Source organism: Lathyrus oleraceus, chromosome 2, assembly GCF_024323335.1.
Source record: "Lathyrus oleraceus cultivar Zhongwan6 chromosome 2, CAAS_Psat_ZW6_1.0, whole genome shotgun sequence".
NCBI classification, from domain to species: Eukaryota; Viridiplantae; Streptophyta; class Magnoliopsida; order Fabales; family Fabaceae; genus Lathyrus; species Lathyrus oleraceus.
The window spans coordinates 321,155,686-321,182,248 of record NC_066580.1 but is presented as its reverse complement, the minus strand read 5'-3'; the positions used below and the strand labels follow the sequence as shown (position 1 = coordinate 321,182,248).

General features: G+C 34.5%; 1 protein-coding gene and 2 pseudogenes across 2 annotated transcripts; 1 reads left to right on the top strand and 2 right to left on the bottom strand.

Moving 5' to 3' along the window:
* Positions 1 to 2,257: 2,257 nt before the first annotated feature.
* LOC127123051 (NAD(P)H-quinone oxidoreductase subunit 2 A, chloroplastic-like) lies at positions 2,258 to 3,167 on the top strand (annotated as a pseudogene).
* Positions 3,168 to 8,662: 5,495 nt separating this feature from the next.
* Positions 8,663 to 11,838, bottom strand: LOC127119313 (ADP-ribosylation factor 2). 2 transcript variants are annotated; one of them, XM_051049518.1, is made up of 7 exons: positions 11,671 to 11,838; positions 11,184 to 11,356; positions 10,316 to 10,386; positions 10,080 to 10,199; positions 9,460 to 9,578; positions 9,295 to 9,376; positions 8,663 to 9,005 (listed from the first exon to the last, which is right to left on the bottom strand). In XM_051049518.1, the coding sequence occupies exons 2-7, from the start codon at positions 11,329 to 11,331 to the stop codon at positions 9,000 to 9,002; spliced, it is 546 nt and encodes a 181-aa protein (XP_050905475.1). In that variant the 5' UTR covers positions 11,332 to 11,356; positions 11,671 to 11,838; the 3' UTR covers positions 8,663 to 8,999. The 2 variants fall into 2 exon arrangements, with proteins under 2 accessions (XP_050905475.1, XP_050905476.1); XM_051049519.1 differs by having other exon boundaries at positions 11,450 to 11,731.
* Positions 11,839 to 16,454: 4,616 nt separating this feature from the next.
* LOC127124901 (uncharacterized) lies at positions 16,455 to 16,554 on the bottom strand (annotated as a pseudogene).
* Positions 16,555 to 26,563: the final 10,009 nt, after the last annotated feature.

The following is a 26,563-nucleotide window of genomic DNA, read 5'->3' as shown; positions in this document are numbered from 1 at the left end:
AAACTACAACCCCTACAACAAAAACTGCACCAGAAAACTACGTGAGAGTGTACTCCAGGAAGAGCAAGAAGGGAATAGAGTCCTGCACAGCTCCAAGGCAAAACCAAGAAACCTCCAAGACTCTAGAAAATGACGTTCCCTCAGGTAATACTGCTCCTAACTCTGTGAATGTTGACGACATTAATATTCCTATTGCCTTGAGAAAAAATGTAAGATCGTGTACTAAACATCCCATTGAAAGATTTGTATCTTATGGAAAATTGTCCCAGAGTTACAAGACGTTTGTAACAACCCTTGACAATACACATATTCCAAGCAACATCCATGAGGCACTCCAAAATTCTGAATGGGCAGCAGCCGTAACTGAAGAGGTTCAGGCCTTAATTAAGAATGGCACTTGGGAGATCACAAGCCTACCATCAGGGAAGAAGTCGGTAGGATGCAAATGGATATTCTCCATGAAGTATAATGCAGATGGGAGTGTAAATCGGTACAAAGCTCGACTTGTAGCAAAGGGATTTACTCAATCATATGGAGTAGACTATGAAGAGACTTTTGCACCGGTGGCCAAACTGAACTCAGTTAGAGTTATTCTCTCTTTGGCTGCAAATTTAGATTGGCCACTCCATCAACTAGATATCAAGAATGCCTTCTTAAATGGTGACCTAGAAGAGGAAGTTTATATGCAGATTCCTCCTGGACTTGAATCATCCAGCACCGCAAATATGGTGTGCAGGCTCCGAAAATCCCTTTATGGCCTCAAGCAGTCTCCAAGGGCGTGGTTTGATAGATTGACTCGAGTTGTAAAGAAAGACGGGTTCAACCAATGCCAATCAGATCACACTATGTTTGTTAAACACTCCATGGAAGGAAAGGTAGCTTTGTTTATTGTTTATGTTGATGATATCGTTATTACAGGAAATGATTATGATCAAATTAATCATTTAAAGGGACTCTTGGCAAAGGAATTTGAAGTTAAGGACTTGGGACAACTGAAGTATTTTTTAGGGATGGAAGTTGCTCGAACAAAGGATGGTATCTATGTATCACAAAGGAAATACACCCTTGACTTACTTCAAGAAACTGGAATGCTTGGGTGCAAGGCAGCTAATACACCAATAGAACAAATAAAAGGAAGAGAAGATGAAAGTCCACCAGCCGACAAAGATAGATATCAAAGTTTAGTTGGGAAACTAATCTACCTATCTCACACTAGGCCCGACATTGGGTTCGCTGTAAGCTTGGCTAGTCGCTACATGTCAAATCCAACTGAGTCTAACATGAAAATGGCGAATAGAATCCTCCAATATCTCAAAGGCACACCAGGCCGAGGCCTCCACCTCAAGAGGAATTCAAACAGGGACATTGAAGTTTATACAGATTCAGATTGGGCAGGATGCTCCACAGACAGAAAATCGACTACAGGCTATTGTTCATTTGTGTGGGGGAACCTAGTAACTTGGAGAAGCAAGAAACAATATGTAGTGGCGAGGAGTAGTGCAGAAGCAGAATTTAGAGCTATGGCCCTAGGTATTTGTGAAGGAATGTGGCTTAAGAGCATGCTAGATGAAATAAAAATTCATGTGAACCATTCTGTGAGGTTACTATGTGATAACAAAGCTGCTATAAGCATTGCAAAGAACCCAGTCCAACATGATAGAACAAAACATGTGGAAATTGACCGACACTTCATTAAAGAAAAAATTGATCAGAAGATTATAAATATTGATCATGTCCCATCATGCAAGCAAACTGCAGATATCTTAACCAAGGCTCTTCCAAGGAATACTTATGAAAATATCAAATCCAATCTGGGTATGATAGACATCTACCACCCAGATTGAGGGGGAGTGTTGAAGATTAGCACATATCAAATCATAATCATTTGATTATGATTTGTTAAGCTGTTACAAAACAGTGGTGTAAATAGATTTATTCTCTATTATTATTATTTCCTTATTTAGGTAGCAGCAATTATACGGAGTTATTTCTCTGTTTATTAACAAGTTAGTACAGCTTGTTGTATCCTATTTATACCGTACAATGTAATAGTTCCTATTACAATGAAATATACAATATATTTCTATAGTCATGTTTGAAATATGGCTTTCAAATTAAGTTCTGAATTAATGGATGTTGCCAAAGGGAGTGGTGATGCCTTACACAAAAAGGAAGAGACTCATAGAATGGCGGAGGCAAATAGAACTTTTGCACATTTTCGTTAATCCATGAATATGATCTATGGAATTACTAATTCATGATTTGACATGTACAGAATGAAAATATCATTCTCGAGTCTACGAGAATTTTTATGAAAGCCTTTCATTTGCTTATTTTCGATGGAAGTTTTCTTTTTTCGGAATCGATCCTAATTTTGGGTTTAATTCTTCTTTTGATGATCAATTAAACTTTGGATCAAACAAATATATCTTGGTTTTATTTTATCTTTTCAACAAGTTTCGTAATGAGCATAACGGCGTTGTTATTCTGATGGAGAGAAGAACCCACGCTTAGTTTTTCAGGAAATTTCCAAACAAACAATTTCAACGAAATCTTTCAATTTCTTATTTTATTATCTTCAACTCTATGCATTCCTCTATCCGTAGAGTACATTGAATGTACAGAAATGTCTATAATAGAGTTTCTGTTATTCATATTAACCGCTACTCTATGAGGAATGGTTTTATGCAGCACTAACAATTTAATAACTATCTCTGTAGCTCTAAAATGTTTCAATTTATGCTCCTGTCTACTATGTGGATATACCAAGAAAGATGTAAGGTCTAATGAGGCTACTGTGAAATATTTACTCATGAGTGGGGCAAGCTCTTCTATTCTGGTTCATGGTTTCTCTGGGCTATATGGTTCACCCGGGGAAGAGATAGAGCTTCAAGAAATAGTGAATGGTCTTATCAATGCACAAATTTGTAACTCTCCGGGAATTTCAATTGTGCTTATATTCATCACTATAGGAATTGGGTTCAAGCTTTCCCCAACCCATTCTCATCAATGGACTCCTGACCTATATGAAGAAGTGTGGTTCGTTCGAGAAATTCCAACCGACCTCTCTATCTATTTCTGAGATGTTTGAATTTTTCAAAACTCTATGGACATGTAGAAGAGATATGTTATTCCCACTCGGACCAAGACATAACTTTACTTGTTAAAATAACAATTAAGGTGAAGCAGAGTCAGGAACAACGAATCCCTTTATGATGAATAAATTATTTTTGCAAGTTGGTTATTAGGGGTAGTAGTTACTACAAAGGATCAGACTAATGGCGTATACAATACTTGAATTATCGATGTAGATGCTACATAGTTGGTTCCCATCCTTCAGAGACTACGAGTATAATAGGAGCATCCCCCAACAAAAGGATCACCCTAAGATGATCATCTCGTGGCTATTGAGAACGAATGAAATCAGATGGTTCCATTTCTCAATCTTTTCGACCTAGGTCCCTTCCGTATGAGTAAGTCATAAAGATTGAGAAAAATAAGTCATTCACAACCACTGATGAAGGATTCCTCGAAAAGTTCAGGATTACTAATCCTTTTGAAAAGTCCAAATCAAATGGATTCGGTATTATACATACGCGAGGAAGGAAATACTAAAAGAAAGAAGAAACAATATTCTTCTTTCTTTTATCACTTAGGAGCCATGCGAGATGAAAGTCTCCTGCACGGTTTTGAATGAGATATCTCGTCATGGACACTTTCAACAGAACACGCCACCTGACCATCATGTTAGGAAGGCTTTTGACACAAGGAGTCGGTCCCTTACTTGAACCACGACTTTGATATCACCGATGAGTTATCATGAGGGAGAAGGATAAACATTGGTTCAAACACTCACCTAAAGGCCAAAGACTCACTCAAACAAGTGAGAAAGACACCACATATTCATCCAAAACCTTAAGGCGATAGGTGCATGGTCATCTTACTTATAAAGTACTCAACCTTCATTTTTTTAAGCAATGTGAGACTTATAACTCACATTTTTTCTCAACACAACTCATATTTTTTATCAACAATAGTTGTTGGAAAATAACAAAAAATAATAATTTTCTACGCATACGGAAGCATACCCACAAAAATAAAGAGCAAAAATTCAAACAAAAACTCATAATATCATAATTTTTACAAGGACGAAACTAGAAACCCTCGCATACAATTGCAATTTTTCCTGAGAAAATTGCAAACCCTCCAAATTACAATTTTGAACGGAAAAATTGTAAACTCTTTCTCAATTATAATTTTTGGACGGAAAAATTGCAAAACTTCTCTCAATTACAATTTTCGGATGGAAAATTACAAACCCTCTCTCAATTGCAATTTTTTGACAGAAAAACTACAAACCCTCTCAACAAACTATTGTTGAATGAAAAAATAGAAAATTCTCTCAACAAACTATTTTTGAATGGAAAAATAGAATTTTTTTTCTAAACACACAATTACCCAAATCCCCAAAACACCTACAAGATTACATTTTGTTGTTGTATAAAAAACTAAAACTAAATATCTTTATTTATACTAATACTCAAATTTTATTTTTTCCTACTACCCAATGTGGGACTTGAATGAATATACTATTTGACTCAACATTAATAACATAGAGAAGTCAAATATAAATATTCAAACATAATAACTTATAATTATTTTAATTTTGATAATATTAGAAGTAAAATATAAACAAGTCAGATAGACAAACTAAAACAACAGTAATACCAATTTTTAATCAACTGAAACTACGGGTTTTACAAATTGGAACTTGAATGATTTAAAAGTATGAAGGACATGAACTTAAAGTAAGATCTCTTGCCTTAAAAACTAAAGTCAAGGATTATCATAGTGATCAAGAAGAAAAAGTTTGAAGTCAAAGTTCAAATGATCATAAGCTTTGGGAATCAAAATAAAGATTTGAGATAATTGATCATGATTAAATTATGCATTACAATTTATAATATATCTTTTAAGATACTCAAGAAAATTATATCAATCTCCATCTATAAAAGTCACGAACATCATGCATGAAAATCTTTGAGATTAAGCCATGAAAACTTGATTTATGCACTTTTTTAATTAGGTAATCGGCTACCTGATTTAAGTAATCGCTTACATGTTAATTATGTTTCAAATTTTTAAATGTTGAAAGAGTGATAACCGATTATGCTCTGTTGGTAATCAGTCACACACGATAAAAAAATTTAATTGTTCATGTACCAACATCATTCTAAATCATGACAAAATTTCATGGAATCATTCCAAACATGTGCATACATTCGTAAAGGTCTATACATAAGAAAAATTCAAGACACCTCTTTCATTAATCATTTTTATATCAAGTAAAACTCTTTTTAAATGTTCATACCATTTTAAGTTATGAAACCTTATGTATAAATCTCCAAAAGGTATCGTTAACATTTCTGAACAATTAAATATATAAGTTTGAATTGATCAAGAGAAAGAGAAGAACATATATATATATATATATATATTATTCATCTTGAAAATCATTTTGAGAACAATTGTATCTCAAATCATTTAAAGTGTATTATCACTTAATAATCAAGTTTGTTGTGATAAGTGTTTGTAAAAAGGTCATTTGAGTTGAGTTGATTCAAAATCCACTATAGTGTTTGGGGTTTATAAAAAGATCATTTAAATTGAGGTCATTTGAATTGGGTTGATTCAAAGTCCACTATAATGTTTGGGATTTGTAAAAAGATCATTTGAATTGGGTTGATTCAAAGTCCACCATAGTATTTGGTGTTTGTGAAAAAATTCTTTGAATTAGGGTGATTCAAAGTTCCACCATATATTTGGTGTTTGTGTATGTTTTAGAAGGATATAAAAAAGTCTTGGTGTGAGACATATACAAAAATTTAAACATAGTGGAAAATCTTTTAAGGTGTGAAGGGACTATATGTACCTTTGATTATAATAGGAACTAGTATAATTATCTCGTGTCCTTTATTTTTTCAGCACTTTAATTTTTTCATTTTATTATCCTAAAAGCATAACATATTCATAACTTCTGGAAAAATAAAAAGTTAAGAATTATTGCATAAAAAAAAGAGTAACCTTAATTCACCATCCTCTTAGGTTGCATATCATAATTACAGGTGTTGTGCAATGGCCCTCGCAGACACCCATTTCAATCTTTGATGGTGAATCATAAAAAATTTGTGTCCTCCATTATGTTAATTTTATTTCGGTTCGTGTTACAACAATTCATTGAAATAAAAGATAAACTATTACAATACAATTTATATTTTTTTTTCTTTTTTGGTTGAACTTGTTTGTAACTAGCTACTAGGGCCGATCTTAAGCAGGGGCAAAACGGTCCTTAGCCCAGTGTCTCCAAATTAAGAGGTCTCATTTTGTTTTAAAAAATACAAAATATATATTTAATAATCTATTAAATAAACTATAAAATGGAAAATAAATATAAGTTTGTCATTGATCAAGCAGTATAAGATTGATTTTTAAACATGATGGTAAAGGTTGTGGGTTCAATACTCTTTGTCACATTTTTTTTAGGTGTGTTCATTGCAAGATCTTACTTATGTAAGGATATTCTCTTGTCTAAAACTTCTACCGTACCTAATTTATAATTTTAATTTGGTAATTTTCACTTGTGAAAAAGTTTATATCAAGGTTGATCCTAATACTGTTTATACTATTTATTTAGATTTGTGAAAAAAAACTGTTGTACTCGGGCCTTTTTATTTGACTAATACAAAGTTATTTTTTTAAAAATTGTATTTTTTATTAGGGGTTCATTTTTATTATTTGCCATGGACCGCTAAAAAGTCAGGACCGGCCCTGCTAGCTACCACCACTATTGTCTTGGATTTTCACCAAGATTTTGATCTTCAACCTTTGATGGACCTTAATCGTGATAAATTCGTCGATCTTCACTCTATCTCGAAATTATAAGCCTTGAATCCTTCTCTTTAACTGGTTCATGAATCAACAGAAAAACTCCATAACAATAGAGAAGAACTCATTCTCTTTTTCCTTTAAAAAACTTCACTTCTTTGAATCTCTTCAAGGTTAATTTCTTCTTGAAAACTACACACTTGAAATAAAATATTATACTTTTAATATTTTCTCACAATCAATCATCTGCAGTAATGATTTTTCATGAACATAATAAAGGTGATGATTTAAAGAGATAAATATGTATTTTCTAAGATTTTTTTCTCATTGTAAAATTTGATCTCTCATAATCTAATTGAGAGTTTTCTCATCAAATTATTAAAGAATTGAAATGAAAAAACTATTTATATGCATGCGTAGAGGTGAAAAAAAAGAGTAAAAATGAACTAAATGAATTTATTCAAGATTATAAAATAAATTTATTCAAGGTTGTAATGAATCAATTCAAAATAATAAATTTATTCAAGTTTGTAATGAATCAATTCAAAATCTGTCCAAAATTAAAAAAAATGACTTAAGTTAAAAACCAAAATGAATAAAGTATTTGGCCATTTAAATCAATTTAGCAATCTTGAACCGATTCAAATTATTGACTTGTTGATTCAAGTCAATGGAGTTGACTTTAGTCAACACTTCAAAAATGTATGAAAAATCACTATTTTCATGTGTGTGAAGAGAAATTCAACAAAAAAAAATTCAAAATTACAATAAATCATGATACGGAAAAGACGCTTACGATAATTTAAAAAAAATAACTCCTATGTTTATTGATTTAGTTCGATCAAAAATATCTCACATTTGCAGGAGAGCTCCAATTCCTTAACAATGAATTGCTACAAAAGTTACATAAAAAATTTCAAAATATTTATCACAATAGTTCAAGATTGAACAATTCCCAATTTCTCTGTTTTGTTTCCCTAACAGTCCATTGTAAATCCACTCTAGCATTCAATTAAAAAAGATTGAATCATCTCTAATAATTTCTACCTTTCAATCTTAGGATCGTCACAATCCCAAAAACTGTTTCTCTTAATCGGTTTCCTCATTTGTTTCTAAAGCTGCAAATTGATTATGTAAAATATATTTTAAACATTAAATAAAAACAAAAACAAAAACAAAATCATACCCAGAATGCTGATTCTAATCAACCAATGGTAGAGACCATTATGATTTAAATTATACACACTATAATCAAACATGAACACCCACGAATAACAACAATTCAAATCACGAAACGTAGAAATGAAGGTATGTATGTTGGTTACCAATTGATTTATCATAAAAACAAAGTTCGTAAAACTTCACATAATTATCGGGTCAGCACATAATCCACATTTTACAAACAAGAACTCATCAAACATATTAACATATAAGTCATTCATAATTCATACATCCATATCTAATAAACACATTACATCCATTGTATCAATAAAACAAATCCGTTTCATACTCTAGTGTGACAAATCATGAATCTATAAACACGGTAACAGAATGATTTCTTATTGTTTATGTTTATGAAGGAAAAAAATATAAAATTAAAGCTATATGATCAAAGATGCTAATTTTCCGATCAAATGATAATTCTCATCTAAACAAACATACAGTACCCAATACTAAACATGCAAATACCGCTTTTAAAAGTCGGGACAATTTTTTTCATGATTCCTTGCAGAGAATATAAATATAAACAAATTAACCATCAATTAAGAAAGGTATATGACCAAAATAAATCTGTAAATTAGAACATGAGTCACATTTAATTGTATCTCCATTACAGTTATGGACATTGCATCAAAACCCAATTAAAAGCTCAAAAGTATTACAAAGCCCATGAAACAAATCCCTACTACGATTTTAGGCACCAAAATATCCTAAACCACAATACATGAATGAAGACAAATTCAAGTTGTTTCGAAAGATGACCCAAGAAATAAAAGCTAGATAATATTTTCCTCTGCATCCAGAATTACTGCTCCACAAGACTCAAAAAGGAAAGCTAGATAATATTCACCCCCGCATCCAGAACCACCAATCCACAATACTCCCGATAAGCATTAAGCCTGAAAGGGTAGATAGAATCAGGAAAGAAAGTCACCTAAGTGATTCTAAAGATCATACTCTTACTTTTTCTGAGATGAATGAGAGGGACTAATAAGGACAACTACTTTCTGTTAGTATGTTATAAGAAAAATGCAAGAATAGGGTAATAACATCACAAATCACAGGCACATTGCATGGTACACTTTTGCAAACACTTCCAATGAGCTAAAGCTTTACATTTTTCATTTGGTATGCATTATTTTCAAATCAACATTTGCACAAAATGGCAGTGAAGAAAACAGTAGTCACCTTATTGGCTATGTTGTTGGAAAGCCAGTCCAAACCTTCATAAAGACCCTCCCCGGAGGTTGCACAAGTGCTCTGGATGTACCTGGAAGAACCAGAAGTGTATGTTAGATCTCACAAGATATTTATCAATGCTTGACACAAAGGGGTTCGTCATTAAACATTTACCAGTGGCGCTGTCTCAAAGAGTGAAGACCCAACTTGTCAGTAATTTCAGCAGCATTCATTGCATTTGGAAGATCTTGTTTGTTAGCAAAGACAAGCAATACTGCATCTCTCAGTTCATCCTAAAAAGGTAATTCAAATATGGGTTTTCAAAAATTCTCATTTCATCATAAGAACACAAAAAACAGAAAGCAAAAGAACAAGGAGACTGATGCGTCATACTAGAACTGGCCATTCAACTCCTAAAATATACAACATAGTCACATCAACCGATAGCATCTTGTACTGGATTAATGAGTAGCAAAGTCGGAGTCATAGAAGATACAGATAAATGTAAACATTTCCTGATTAAAACAGAGTATTCCTTCCACGAAACCCAAAAAGAAATATTTTGAGACTACATATGCGGGTCTTCTTCATTGGTCAATATGATTCTTTGACCTTTCAATCTTAACTACTCTAGTTAAAGGTGCTTCCTTTCAGCCATGTGAGAATGATCCCAAACTTGTTGTTCTATTGAGAAGGAATTCCTTCAATATGTCATAGGAGCATCTAACATGAAGAGATATGAATGTGGAGACATTGCATCAAAGACCAAAATAAATCAACTAAAATTATAGTACCTCATTCAACATTCTATGTAACTCATCTCTGGCCTCAACAACTCTATCCCTGTCATTGCTGTCTACAACAAATATAAGACCCTGAGTGTTCTGGAAGTAGTGCCTCCACAAGGGACGGATCTGCAGAAAAAAACACCAAGAATTCAGCCAAAAGACACTTCTGAGATATGATTTGGTTATTTGCACTAAAATGTAAATTGAAACTCTACAAAATGCATAAAAACAAAAATTTACACCTTGTCCTGGCCTCCGACATCCCAAACAGTGAAGCTAATGTTCTTGTACTCCACAGTCTCCACATTGAACCCTGAAACAAAACAACATATAAATATTTTAAAGCATATACATAACAGCATCACAATATTCAACAATCTGACAGATTGAATAATAGTGTTATAATATTGTCCAATAATCATCACAGAAAGCTTTTCAAAAGTAATATTGTGGCTGTTGGAGAAATAACTGGACATCAGGACTTAAAGAGTTACATATCACTTCCTCCATTCCTTTTTTATTGACAGTTAATTAGAAAAAGTGTTCCTATTAACTACTTTTGTAGATTATACAGTTATCTGAACTATTTTGTGAACCCAGAAGAAATATCAATGAATGGGTGGGCCAATAAAAACTTAGACTGTATTTGAAAGTTGCTTATCAATTAAAGTGATTTCTTGTTGCATAAAAAAACCTTAAAAGGCAAATTATATAGGAACTAAGGGAGGAGTCCTACATGGCATCTAATCTAACCACCATCCTTTGGGATCTCAAGTTGAAAACTTAAAATTTAAAGGTTTCCTCACATAACTAGCATGTGTTTAATAATTGAATCATGAAGATATTTTCATAAGTTGTCAAAATGGTTCATGCCATGTAGATTTGACAAAGCTAACATAGTGGCCGGACTTGGGATCGGCTATGCATAGCCAAGCTAACATAGTGGTCATGGATAGAACATTATGGTGGAAGTTGATCCATGTAGCCAATCCAACCTGGGATAAGGCTTGATTGTTGTTGTGTCAAAATGGATCAAACATATAAGGATAATACATACATGTACAAATTCCATACCAATCAAATGAAAAAACAATAGGGACAGAAACTTACCAATGGTAGGGATAGTGGTGACGATCTCTCCCAGCTTGAGCTTGTACAAAATAGTTGTCTTACCAGCTGCATCGAGACCAACCATCAAAATTCTCATTTCCTTCTTCGCAAATAACCGACTGAAAAGCTTCGTGAATGTCAGCCCCATTTCTGCTTCACTTCGTTGATCCTCCCTAATTTCATCGTTCAAACAAAATATTAATAACAAAAATAACAAATCTCAAAACAAACAAAAAAGAGGATCTCATAAAATTGTTGACGCAAACCTAGCATGCAAATAGATCCAACGGTACAATGGATCGAAAAACGGATCGCAGTGAATGAAACGAAATTAGAACAAAACAATACAGTAAATTCGGGAAGAACGTTACAGGATCTGAAAGAGGGTAAACGAAAGGATGTGATCTGAAGAGTTTGATCGGAAAACCCTCAGATCGATTGAAAAACGAAGTGAAAATCAGAGAATGGATCTGAGATTTGGATTTACCTTTGGTGATGAAAGCTTCGTGTGAGGAAGCTTTGGAGTAACGCGAGATATGGACGAGAGAGTGGTAAGAGAATTGATTTTTATGAGAGGAAAGAAAGGGTATCACCGGGATTATTTTTATTTTCGTTTTATTGCCTTAAAATATCGAAAAGCACCCTCGATGGATTCTGCTTTTGGAAGCTTCTAAAGCCGATATAAATAATAAATAATTAGATTAACATAAAAAATAAATATATATATATATATATATATATATATATATATATATATATATATATATATATATATATATATATATATATATATATATATATATATATATATATATATATATATATATATATCATATAAATATTAGTTTAATTTATACGATAATACTGTTTTGTTAGAATTTTCTGAGAAACCATGTTAATTGAATTAAATCACTTTTGAAAAATGATTTAATTGAAATACACTGACAGTGTAAAAGGATTTTATACCGTCAGTTAATTATAGTCGTTAGATGTTGAAACAAGTTTGACTTTTATTTTAAAAATCGATAAAGTAATGCAAACGGATGATGGTGACGAATTGATTGTGTAAAAAATTTTACACTGACAGTGTATAATAATTAATCTCGAAAATATATATATATATATATATATATATATATATATATATATATATATATATATATATATATATATATATATATATATATATATATATATATATATATATATATATATATATATATATTTATAATAAATAAATATATAATGTCTTAAATGTACTTTTGATCCTTTATTTTTAAGTTTTTTAAAATTTAGTCCCTCTATTTTAAAAACTAACTTTTTGAGCCAAAAGTTTAGTTTCTTTGAGATTTCCATGGCCGCCCTCCATTTTGCGGACTTATTAATGATGATGGACATCCACGTAAGTTATAATTGAATATTTTAATTCACGATAATTAATATTTGTATTAAAAACAATTTTAATTAAAATAATAATTTTAAATGAATTATTATTATTGTCTTTATTAATGGAAGGAAATCAGCTTCGTCGCCTCACTGCGTGTGTGCCCTAGCCGTCTGCCATTTTTCAAACTCGATTTCTCTTTCCCACATATTCAATCCTCCTTCTTTGTTTCGTTCCCAAACCAGTCTTTCTGGTCTTAAAATGTTTGAGAAATCAGTTTTAAAAAGTAGCTACAAAAATCGTTCAGTGAGGTACGAATGCCATTGTGGTATTGATGCTCCATTGATGATAACATAGACTGATGCAAACCCATGATGTTGATGGTTGTGAAATGTATAAGGTGTGATTTCCTTTATGCTATTTTATGGTTCTTCTCTGTTAAGTTATATCGCCACTGAAGCTACTTCATTTTACTCCATTTATTTTCTCCAGATGCAATGTTACAAGAAGTGTAGCCAGTTTGTTTCATTGGATGAAGAAATGAACCCAAGGGCAAAGGAAGTTATTTCGTCATTACTGCAGAATTTGAATGATGAGAAATAGAAGGTGAAAGATTATATCAAGAAAGATGAAGAAATGAAGATGAAGGTGAAATTATTGAAGAATCATTTGAAGTTCAACTAGATGATTATCATTGTTATGTTAATTTCATATCTTATTTCAACAATAATGAAATAGGATAGGTCCAATATGTTTATGTTATATGTTTAGCATATGTTGGTTCAGTTGTGTTCTTTTTTGTAACATTGTTGATTTAAGTTGATAGATCCAATATATTAGTTCAGTTGTGTTCTTTTTTGTAACATTGTTGGTTTAAGTTGATAGATCCAATATGTTGGTTCAGTTGTGTTCCTTTTTGTAACATTGTTTGTCTAACTTGATAATGAAATGAAATTACAATATATTGGTTTAGTTGCATAATAGTTGAATAACATATCATAATTGTTTGTGTAACTTGACTTGATAATGAAATGAAATTACAATATATTGGTTTTGTTGCATAATAGTTGAATAACATATCATAACCGTTCATAATAGAGCATAACTTGTTCATAACTGTTGAATAACCATAACAGTTGAATATTATATCAAAAGATCATAACAGATCATAACTTAATCATAACAGTTGAATTTTCATAACTGTTGAATATTATATCAAAAGATCATAACAAATCATATTACAACTTGTTCATACCATATTGGTTTCTAACAAACCAAATTACATAAAAAAGATAATGATTCATAAACATACCATACTGGTTCATAACAGACCAAATTACATAAAAAAAAGACAATGGTTCACAAACAGACCATATTGATTCATAAACCTAACACAACATACCATAACATAGCATAGACAACTAGGTATTATAAAACAGCACTACATATAATCTTGAGTAGCTTATGGTGCGTGAGAACATTGTCCAATCTCAACATGGTTTTTGATAACATGAAATAATATCACATTCTAGGACTCGATTTAATTAAATTATATTATTATTTACTTCAATTTACTTCATTTTATTCGATATTACTCGGTATTTTCTTTCTATTTATCTCAGGTAGCTTATTTGAAGCACAAGTGAAAAAGGAAGAAAAGGAGGTGCAAAAAGAAATGAAAAGAAACAAATTCCACCAAGCCAAAGCCCAGCCCAAAAGCAAGGCGCTGCGCCCGTGACGAGCGTCACACAAGCTGTGACGAGCGTCACGCCCTACCTATTTGTGTTACGAGCGTAACACATGGTGTGACGGACGTCACACCATTCCCCTATATTTTTGGCTTCAGAAGCGCAACAAAGACGTTGAGGCCTATTGTTACGCTTGACCATTTGCAACGTGAAGACTCTTTACACGGAAGACCTTTGGAAACAGTTACAACAAGTGACCAATATAAATAGTAGCTTTTGGCAAACCCTGCGAGACAGTCCGCTTCGTTCAATTTTCTTCTTCCAGTCGTGCAAGCATACCATTATTTTTCCTTTACTGTTTTTGCTTTTAATTGCAATTCTTATTTTTACTTTCCCTTCCAGTTAATCTTTCAGCACTTAATTAATTTTTCGCACAATAGTTTCTACACCGGAAACTATTATGTATCTTTTACTAGATCTAACCTTACGTTAGACCCTAGATTTTTATTCCTTCACTTTTATTTTCCTGTCCGATTGAAGAATTCAAGAACAAATCCAACCGGTCTGTGGTGGAGTGTTCAAGATTGCTATAAACTATTCAGGTTCTTTAATTATTGTTTGAATTTATATATGCTTTGCTTTATTGTTTACTTATATTATTTGCCTGAGATGGAATTATTTATGCATGCTGATTATTTAGATCTGTTAAGCATGTCTGGCTAATTTATTTAGGTATCGGTATGTAGAGTAAGCGGAATGAAGGAATCAAAACTAAGTTGGTTTAATTACGTTTAAAAATAAAATCACTCTTTTTACGGTCTCAATTTACAGGTTTAATAACAAGGTTTTGTACGAAAGTAAAAGACATAAAGAAGTTAAAATCAATAGAACGAGAGTTTGAGTTTTTAACTGGACAGTGTAAATTGGACATTAATTCTAGATCAGGGCGAAAGCAATTTTTAGAGTTAATTAAATTCTAATCTTTTTCAAAAAGTATTTTTAAAGGTTGAATGTGAGGACAAGAGTTAAGCATTTGAATTTAATTATATAATCTAAGTCAACAAAGCGAGAGTTTGAGACAAGGATGTTTAAACGTTTAGTGTTTTCTTAAAAAGAGTTTCTCCGAATTCTATTGTTTTCAAAAAGTGATTTTGGACTTAACTAATAAGTGACAGCTACGTTAATATAAAATCATAGTTTATTCAACAGAGCGAGAGTTTGAGATAAGACTTTTAATCAATAGTGTCTACTGAAAGGATTTGTTTTAAAACCAAGAAACCAACGAAGAATTGATTCCCTAATTACGACGAACTACATACCGATATCCGCTTAATTAATATTTAATTTAGATCTTATTTTAGTTTTAACTTTTCCCCCAAACAATCAAAGTATTATCCGCCTTAGCTTTACGAAGTAACCTTAGAAAACGGTATATCGATTCATAAGTCCCCGTGGGATCGATATCTTTTAAAACTACGCGATAGAACTGTGCACTTGCAGTTTGTACCCCAAATTCGACTCATTAAGTCGTGATCAAGTTTTTGGCGCCGTTGTCGGGGACTTTTATTTAGTCGATATCGTAACTCTTCTGTTACGCTGTAGAGACTAAGGCTTATTTTTCTTTTCTTTTCTTTCTTTCGTTGATTTGTATGCCACATACTCGCTCACAAGGCGAGCCATTCTACTTACGAATCAACGATATCGAACTATATCTCCGAGTCTTACGACGAATTCGGGAATACCGTGCTGCGAACAATCTCCCTCCTGTCGAACTTTCTGATCTCAAAAATCTTCTTCCTTCGCCGATACCCGAGATGGCAGAACCAGCTCGTGCTCTTCGAGATTACGTCGCTCCATCGCAAGATGAGCCGCATTCGAGCATTGCTCCACCCGCAATCGAAGCAAACAACTTTGAACTTAAACCTTCACTGTTGCAGGCAGTGCAACAGAACCAATTCTCTGGAAATCCTATCGAGGATCCAAACCTTCATTTATCCGTATTTGTCCAATACGTTGATACTGTTAAAGCTAACGGTGTCACTTCAGAGGCAATTCGACTTCGTCTTTTTCCTTTCTCGTTAAGAGATAGCGCTAGAAGATGGCTCCAGTCTCTTCCTTCCAACTCAGTCACCACATGGAACGAGTTAAAGAAAGTCTTTCTTGCCCGATATTTTCCGCCGAGCAAAACAGCTATGTTAAGAGCTCAGATAAATGGATTTAAACAGAAAGATAACGAGTCTCTTTTCGAAGCATGGGAAAGATACAAAGACATGATGAGACTTTGTCCACACCATGGTTTAGAGGACTGGTTAGTAATTCATACCTTCTATAATGGTCTCTTGTACAACACGAGGTTAACAATAGACGCCGCCGCAGGTGGTGCACTAATGAACAAACCTTATGCTGATGCTTACCAACTTATCGAAAGCATTGCCCAAAACCACTATCAGTGGGGAAGCGAACGAACAATGGTAGAAAAACCTCAAACTAAAACTGGCATGTACGAGATAAGTAACCTTGATCATGTTAACGCAAAAGTGGATGCTCTGGTCCAGAAAATTGAAAGTTTAAATGTATCACCTCCAGCCACCGTGGTTGCCCTAACTCAGAATTGCGAAGTCTGTGGAATCCAAGGTCACACTCCTGCAGATTGTCAACTCCTAACAGGAATCCAAGCGGAGCAAGTAAACTATTCTCAAGGAAGCCCCTACTCGCATACCTATAACTCAAATTGGAAGAATCATCCAAATTTTTCATATAAGAGTAATAATGCTTTATACGCACCTGGACAATCTCCGAATCAAGCCCCAGCTATACCTCCGGGATATCAAAAGCCGATCCCATCTACACCTAACAATAACGCCCCTAGGAAATCCAACTTGGAAATCATGATGGAAAACTTTATAGCTTCTCAACAGTAAACCAATAAAGATTTCTTAAACCAGAATGTACACACTGGCGAACAAATTAAACAACTAGCAAGTAAAGTAGATGCTCTGGCTACCCATAACAAAATGCTGGAAACGCAAATATCACAAGTAGCTCAACAACAAGCGCCTACTGCTTCCCCAACTGGTACATTTCCTGGACAGCCCCAACCTAACCCGAGAAGCCACGCTCATGTAATCATACTAAGAAGTGGAACGGAAGTGGAAGGACCGTCTGATCCAAGAACTGAGAACCAAAACTCTAAAAAGTCAACTGAGGAAGAAAATAAACCTAAGGAAAAGGAAGAGAGTAATAAGGAAACCGTAGAAAAGAAAGAACCTTATATACCTCCACCGCCCTATAAACCACCTATTCCTTACCCTCAAAGGCTTATTAAAACCAAAGATGCGGGCCAATTTAAAAAATTTGTTGACCTACTGAAACAATTAAACGTCACAATTCCTTTTACAGAAGCTATTACGCAAATGCCCTCATATGCCAAGTTCTTAAAAGAAATTCTTTCTAATAAAAGAAAACTTGAAGATAGCGAAACGTTACACTCACTGCTGAATGTAGCGCTATAATCCAGAATATGCCTCCTAAACTCAAAGACCCGGGTAGTTTCTCTATACCCTGTCACATAGGAAAATTTGTCATCGACAAAGCCTTATGCGATTTAGGAGCCGGTATTAGTGTTATGCCTTTATCCATATGCAAGAAACTGGAAATGGGAGAATTAAGACCAACTAAAATGTCTGTGCAACTAGCAGATCGTTCCGTTAGATATCCTGTAAGAATTCTTGAAAACGTTCCCGTGCGCATAGGTCAATTCTACATTCCAACCGATTTTATAATTATGGACATTAGAGAAGATGAAGTTACACCCATTATACTGGGAAGACCGTTCTTAGCAACTGCCGGTGCAATCATAGACGTAAAACGAGGACGACTCACTTTCGAAGTGGGAGAAGAGAAAATTGAGTTCATTCTTTCCCAATTTTTGAAAGCACCTGCAATAGAAGACACATGTTACTTCATGGATATCATCGATGAATGCATAAAAGAAACAGAGTTAGAAAATGACAAATTGTCTGACTATCTTGTAGAAGACAAACTCAACCAATGTTTAGCAATAACACCGGACCCTACGCAATGCCTTAAGAAACCAACCCTAGACCTGAAAACACTTCCCAAAAATCTGAGATATGAATTCCTAGACTTAGAACTTGAACGACCAGTGATAGTCAATGCAGACCTAGGAAAACTCGAAACCGAAAAACTCCTGCATATCTTAAGAAAATATCCAACCGCACTAGGGTACAACATCACCGATCTTAAAGGAATAAGTCCTTCTATTTGTATGCACCGCATCATGCTAGAAGAAGACTGTAAAATTTCCAGGGAACATCAGAGGAGACTAAACCCGATCCTGAGTGAGGTAGTGAAGAAGGAAGTAACCAAGTTATTAGAGGCAGGTATCATATATCCTATATCTGATAGCAAATGGGTTAGTCCTGTACACGTAGTACCAAAGAAAGGAGGTATAACAGTTATTGAAAATGAAAAAGGAGAAACTATAACCAAACGAATCGAATCGGGATGGAGAGTGTGCATTGACTACAGGAAACTAAACAAAGCAACCCGAAAAGATCATTTCCCTTTACCATTTATTAACCAGATGTTAGAACGATTAGCAAAACATTCTCATTTCCGCTATCTAGACGGTTACTCAGGCTTCTTTCAAATACCAATTCATCCTGATGACCAAGAAAAGATAACGTTCACATGTCCTTTTGGTACCTTCGCTTATAGACAAATGCCGTTTGGCTTGTGTAATGCTCCTGCAACCTTCCAAAGGTGCATGATGGCAATATTCGCCGATTTTCTCGAAAACATCATGGAAGTATTTATGGATGACTTTTCCGTATGCGGACAAAGCTTTGAAGAATGCCTTGAAAACCTGGAAAGAGTTCTAGAGCGATGTGTAAAAGTCAACCTAGTACTTAATTGGGAAAAATGCCACTTTATGGTACAAGAAGGAATTGTTTTAGGACACATCATCTCGAACAGAGGAATTGAAGTAGACAAAGCCAAAATAGAGGTAATCGAAAACCTTCAACCCCCGAAAACTGTGAGAGAAGTACGAAGCTTCTTAGGACATGCCGGTTTTTACCGACGATTCATTAAAGACTTCTCTAAAATAACTAAACCTTTAATCGGGCTATTGATGAAGGATGCTGAATTCATATTCGACAATAAATGTTTAGAAGCATTTCAAACGCTTAAACAAGCATTGTTCTCCGCACCCATAATGCAGACACCAGATTGGAATGAACCATTCGAAATAATGTGTGATGCCAGTGATTACGCTGTAGGTGCTGTTTTAGGACAACGAAAGGATAAAAAGCTTCATGTTATATATTACGCAAGTAGAACTCTAGATGAAGCACAAATGAATTACGCCACGACCGAGAAAGAACTTCTAGCAGTAGTATTTGCGCTAGATAAATTTCGTTCTTACTTGGTCGGAGCCAAAATAATCATTTACACTGACCACGCTGCTATCAAATACCTCTTAACAAAAAAAGATGCTAAACCTAGACTCCTACGGTGGATCCTGTTGCTACAAGAGTTCGATTTGGAAATCAAAGACAAGAAAGGAACTGAAAACGTAGTAGCAGATCACCTCTCTAGACTTGAGAACCTTGAACCGGAAAGAACACCAATTAACGATGATTTCTCGTACGATAAACTTATAGCTACTTTGGGAGAAAATAACGCTGATAAACAGGTAGAAACCACCTTAGCCATATTTGTTACACCATGGTACGCTGATTTCGTCAATTATTTAGTTGCCGGAATAGTTCCACCTACTTTATCCTACCAGCAGAAGAAACGATTCTTCTATGACATAAAACACTATTACTGGGATGACCCTTTACTCTTTAAAAGAGGCCCCGATGGTATTTTCCGTCGGTGTATACCCGAAGAAGAGGTAGAAAATATCATCCAACACTGTCACTCCGCTCCTTATGGTGGACATGCAAGTACATCCAAGACCTGCTCTAAAATCCTACAAGCCGGTTTTTATTGGCCAAATATATGGAAGGATGTGTATGCGGCTATTAAGAAATGTGATAGATGTCAACGCACAGAAAACATATCTAGACGTGACGAGATGCCACAAAAGGGTGTTTTGGAAGTAGAGATTTTCGACGTGTGGGGGATAGACTTCATGGGACCTTTTCCATCCTCATTCGGTAACAAATACATACTCGTGGCAGTTGACTACGTATCAAAATGGATTGAAGCTATAGCTTCTCCAACAAACGACACACGAGTAGTAACTAGACTCTTTAAGAATATAATATTTCCAAGATTTGGTGTCCCAAGAATAGTAGTCAGTGATGGTGGATCGCATTTCATATCCAAGGTACTCGAAAAACTACTGTTTAAGTATGGCGTAAGGCATAGAGTAGCGACACCTTACCACCCTCAAACCAGTGGGCAAGTGGAAGTGTCTAACAGAGAAATCAAACAGATATTAGAAAAAACAGTCGCCACCTCAAGGAAAGACTGGTCATTGAAATTACCAGAAGCTTTATGGGCTTATCGAACTGCTTACAAAACTCCCATAGGGACAACCCCATTTAAGCTCATTTATGGAAAATCCTGCCACCTCCCGGTAGAATTAGAACATAAAGCCTATTGGGCTATTAAAAATCTAAATTTAAACTATAAGGCCGCCGGCGAAAAGAGAATCCTTGATATAAGCGAATTAGAGGAACTCAGAAGAGACGCTTACGAAAATGCCAGAATCTACAAAGAAAGAACAAAACAATGGCATGACAAGCGCATATCAAGGAAAATCTTCAAACAAGGCGATACAGTCCTTTTATTTAACTCTAGGCTAAAGTTATTCCCGGGAAAACTACGATCTAGATGGTCAGGTCCTTTTCATATCACCAATGTCTTTCCCAATGGAGCGGTAGAAATTAAAGGCAAATCTATGGAACCATTTACCGTAAACGGGCAACGTCTAAAACATTATCACTATGCAGAAAACAATGAAGATTCGCAAGTCTTGCACTTAGGCGAAATGCCTCCAGAATTTATAGATTATAATTGATAGTTTTTATGTCGAGCTTGCGACATTAAACAAAGCGCTTAGTGGGAGACAACCCACAAATATTTATATTTTCATTTCTTCCTTAATTATTCTTTTAAATTTTATTTAGTATTCTTTCTTAATTTATTTTAATTTATTAAAAACTTTTCTCTTCTTCTTTCGGCATTTGGCCAAATCCTGACTAAAACTCTTGTTTTCTTTTTCTCTAGCTAACACTAACCTGATGGGACAAATTGATCGTATGGGTATCAAATTCAGAGGGAAAGCTCAGAAACAAAGGTTTGAGGAACTAGCCACGAGAGAGATGCTGCCTAGTTTGTATGCTGATGACTGGGCAATGACTTCCCTTGGACTAAGAGAAAGTGTCCTGTATTTGTTGAGTCAGATTGGGTGGGAAACCTCTTCTATCCGTAGACATTTCGTCACCTACCGGAGACTAACACTAGAATTCCTTAGCTCCCTGATCTATCTACCCAGCCATGGGAAAGGAATAAGCAGAGGTTTCATCCAGTTCAGAATGTTTAACATGGAGTATCAATTTAATATTCAAGACTTTACCAACCTTTTAGGTTTCCCTACCTCCCTTGATACATTCACAGTGAGCCAAGAAGAACTTTTTGAATATAGAGAACTTGAACACTTTTGGGGAAGCTTGACTGGAAATGACGATCCCGAGGAACATGAGTTTCTCTCTGGGAACATACATAACCCGACCTTCCGTTATTTCCATAAGATCCTGACCCACACCTTATTTGGGAAGAAGTCAAACAGTACCTCAGTTTCACGTGATGAGCTCTTCATCATATTTTGTGCCTCCCAGAACCGTCCAGTAAACGGTGCCACTTTTATGTTGGCAAATTTTGACCACCTTATCCAAGATGAACGAGCACCAATTCGAATAGGCGGTTTGATAACCATGATTGGTAATGCTATCAGATTACGTCAACCTATGCTTGACTTAAGCTCTTTTTGTGGCATTACGATTATGAGTATACCCTTCCTCTTCAACACTATGTTTATAGCAAACCTAGGATCTGAAGAGTTTGAGCTTATAATTAATAACCAAGTTCTTTGCCTATTCACCTTGCCCAGTCCTAGGACTAGTGTTCATAACCGCAATAACTGGCTCTACAATCTGAACGCAACACCCTCTCCAGCTAGATCTACTGAATCCATCCAGGACTATGAGATTTGTGATGACCGGATCCCTTATGCTGAATCTGACCCTCAGACACCATTTGGTTATTATGATATTGATCCTCCTCCTCAACCCGGCCCGGCCGAAGAATCGGCGATACCCGATCTTATACATCATATGCCCGGAGCTGATTATAACACCACCATTCAAGCTTTGATGTCAGAACAAGACGCCCTCAGAGAAGAGTTAGCTAACATGGGACAAGAATTTCTGGGATACATGAACAGTATGACAAATCAGTTCCACGAGTTGCTAAACCGCGTTAACTCCTTTGCTCTTCTGGCCAGAGATTGTGCAGATGGATAGAAGTTGTTTTTCTTAGTTATTTAGTTTTAGTTAGATTATTCATTAATGTTATTTCAAATTATGTTCGTATTTGTTTCTCTTTCGCATTTTTTTGTTGTTTTCTCCTCCAATGTTACATTATGATTATTTTATGAAGCTATTGATTTATTTTACTTTACTATGAATTATGCAATATCTAGCAATAATGCTCTCTACTGTATGCTACCTACATAACTTATTAAAGATATATATATATATATATATATATATATATATATATATATATATATATATATATATATATATTATGGAAAGTAGAATAGCATGCAAGGCAATTTAAAGTATCACAATAGCCAAATAAAATAAACTGAAGCAAAACAAAATAATAAAAATAAATTACTATAATTATTATAAAGAACGCAAGCAATAACGTGCCAGAAAGACTGTGTGACGAGCGTAACACAATCTATCACGGACGTCACACCAAGTGCCTGTGACGCCCGTAACGCCTCTGTCACGAGCATGACACCGTCTGACCATGTTAACGTTACTAACCGTTGGGAGACGACCGTTACACCACTTCACCTTTTTACCTTCCCCATTATAACACATCAAAATTTGCCCTCCTCTCTTGGGACTAGCTTAGCATATTGCATCTCATCTTGTAGGACATTAGGCATTACATCTTTGCATATCATATGGAAACAATAAGCAAGTCATCCTCCTAGGTCTTTCTCAGAAGATAGAGAGGTTAAAAGATTCAAGCCTGAGGGTCTCATGAATTGATCACTAGCCATATGAAGGTTTGTGCTTCAATTAGGGTTTCTTGGTTCTTCAAGGAGATTGATCATCATCTTGGTTGAAGTGGTACATCACCATCATCATGGTCTTATCATCACCAAGAGGTTCATTGTTCCTGACACGCTTCCTTGGGATTAGGGTTTTGACCTCTGGTCAACCCTAATCAGTGGTATTATGCCAGTCAGGGTTTTTCAAGGAGATGAGTTCTTCATGGAGATGGGGATCATCATATGGTTTTATTGAGCTTGTATAAGCTAGGTTTTCATTTTGGAGCCATTTCATCAGGAGATTGAGGCTCAAAATCATCTGCGCATGACCAGGTCATCTGTCAACTAGAAAAAGTCAACCAAAAGTCAAATGTTGGATTTGGAGGTGGGAAGTGGTTAGAAATACTCCATTCATGTTCAAATGAGTCTCATTTGACATTTCAAACATCAACATTGAAGAAAATAAAGTCAGGACAAAACTTTCCAAAAATAGAAAGTGACTTGTAATTCATAATTGCCAAAAATGGAAAGGTTTTCAACTCAAGATTACATCATTAAGAAAGCTTCAAATGAAATTTTGTTGAACATGAAAATTTTAGATCTTGTTCTCCCATTTCCAAAAAGTCCAAGTTCATGAATTTCTCATGTGTGGTTGAGGAGATATGGATCAATCTTGGCCAAATGAACATGGAACTTCAAAAGGGCATAACTTTCAAACCATAAGTCCAAATGAGATGGCTTTTTTTGCAACATTCTTGTTTTAACCTCTAGTTTCCAAAATTGGCATTACATGGCATGCATTCCATTCATATAAATATTTGAAAATTCAATGCATTTTTGGAGGGAAAAAATGGAATTCAAAGTTGGTGAATCATTTGCACATGCTACTATCACCATTGGTCTTAAAACATTATTTTGAGTGAAATCAAGGCCAAAAACGTGCACTATTCACATGCATCCCATGCATAAGGGTGAAATCCCAATTTTTGCAAAACACCTCCAAACTTAACCATTTTTCATTAGCACTTGGTTTAATTTAATTAATCATGATTAGTGAAGCATATATAACACAAATCATAACAGAATTTTCACATTTCCCAATTCTAGATCTAGAATTCTCAAAGTCTCTCAAAATTCTCTCTCATTTTTTTCTCTAAATTTCTTCACATCTCATGCATTTTTCTTGATCAATTCATCATCTAGTATCATTGTGGAGCAAGATTGAATCAAGATTCAAGTGATTTCGTGTAGTTTGAAGCATATCCAAAGCTTGAGTTCATCAATGGTGGAATCAAAATTCTGTTGAATCAAGACCAATTGGACCTCAAACATTCTTCCAAACACTTGTACAAGCTTGCTAGAGGAAGATTGAAGCATCGCAAGGCAAAGAAACCGCGAAATCACCAAGCTGTTCTTCAAGAGGTCACTTTTTCGACTTCTTTAATTCATGAAATTGTTAGTATAGTCTTGTAGATCTCTTAATGGTGATGATTCTGCAATTTAAATAGAGTGATTTGGTGTAATATCCATGAAGTTACATGCAATTAAAGGTTCACTCATGATTTTTGATGTCTTCGATTCTTGGATGTTTCGTTGTTTCGTGTTAAATTAATGGTGGATTATTGTTATGTGATGAAAGACCTTCGTGTTCATGTGCTTAGTTTTAAATTCTGAGAAAAATGTTCATGATGTTCTTCATTGGTTCACTGTTCATGGCCGTGCATTTTAAAGAAGAAGATACAAGGGAATAGGCCATGGTTTCAAAACCGTTGCCATAGGCATGCGCTAGGGCTGCAACCTGATTGGTTGCATGCCATTCCCATGCAAGCGCGCCTATTCAAAATTCAAATAGGCAGGCGGTTCGATTCCAGCCTTTGGAAATTTTCATGTGCTTCATCCAATTTTCCTTCCACATGTTCATATGTGCTCCACATGTATTTTTTATTTTTTCTTTAACTTTCAAAAATCACAACAAATAGAAAATTGATCCAAAAAATGTGGGAATTTTTGCATTAGGTCACATTTTGTGTCTAGTTTTTTCTGATTATTTTTCCAGAAGTTGTGCTTGGTTGTAAAATTGTTTGGCCTAGGGAATGTTAACATGTATGCTTTTTGAACCTTGCCTTACTAATTCATTTGTGAAATGATGGTTGTTTATCCAATGCTCATGAAATTTTGTATGCTTAAACTAGACATCTTGCTGGACATTTTGGTGTTGAGTTTGAATTTTTATCAATTGCCATTGCTGAGTTATGATTTTTCTAAGTTAGGTGTGACAATTTGTGTCACACCTTTTGATGTCCAATTTGATTGATGAACTTGCCATGCCAAATGATCTCCAAATATTCTGATTTTCTGTATGGTGCTTGATATGCATGTTGTGAATGCTCATGATTGTTTGTGGAATTTTTTGAACCATTTCTGATTTGATTGAGATTTTTCTTTCTGGATTGCCATGTATGAGCTTTTGAATAGTATTGATTTTCATTTGTTTGTGAAATGATGGTTGTTTATCCAATGAATGTGAAATTTTGCACACTCTTTCTAGACATGTTAGAGGTTGTTTTGGCTTTGGTTTGAGGTTTTTACCTTTTACCATTTCTGTTTTAGGCTTGTGCTAAGTTGAGGTATCAAGTTGTGTCACATATGAGCTTGTTATGTTTGCCTTGACTTGATGAATTTGATTACCATGCCTAATCATGTCCAAATGCTCTAATTTTTTGTGTGATGATCATGTTGTGTGTTCTGTTTAACCATGAATTTTGTTGGAATTAATTGAATCATTTTTTATTTATTGTGCATTTGTTCATTCTGTTATCACAATGTGCTTTCAATTTGCATACCTTGCCATATTTTGTTCATGAAATGAAATTGGTGAATGATATTGATGTGAGATTTTTTGGATGATGTTCTTAATTGATTGAAGTTGATTCATGTGAAATTTCATGTTCTGTTTTGAATTTTTTTCTCCCTCTTTGAC

What these genes read in the sequence shown, in the direction of transcription:
- LOC127119313 (XM_051049518.1), bottom strand. Translation starts at nt 11,331, where the DNA reads ATGGGGCTGACATTCACGAAGCTTTTCAGTCGGTTATTTGCGAAGAAG. An exon ending in ATGTCGGAGGCCAGGACAAG is followed by an intron (nt 10,200 to 10,315) that starts GTGTAAATTTTT and finishes TTTTTTCTGCAG; the next exon opens with ATCCGTCCCTTGTGGAGGCA. An exon ending in TCTTTGAGACAGCGCCACTG is followed by an intron (nt 9,377 to 9,459) that starts GTAAATGTTTAA and finishes TGGTTCTTCCAG; the next exon opens with GTACATCCAGAGCACTTGTG.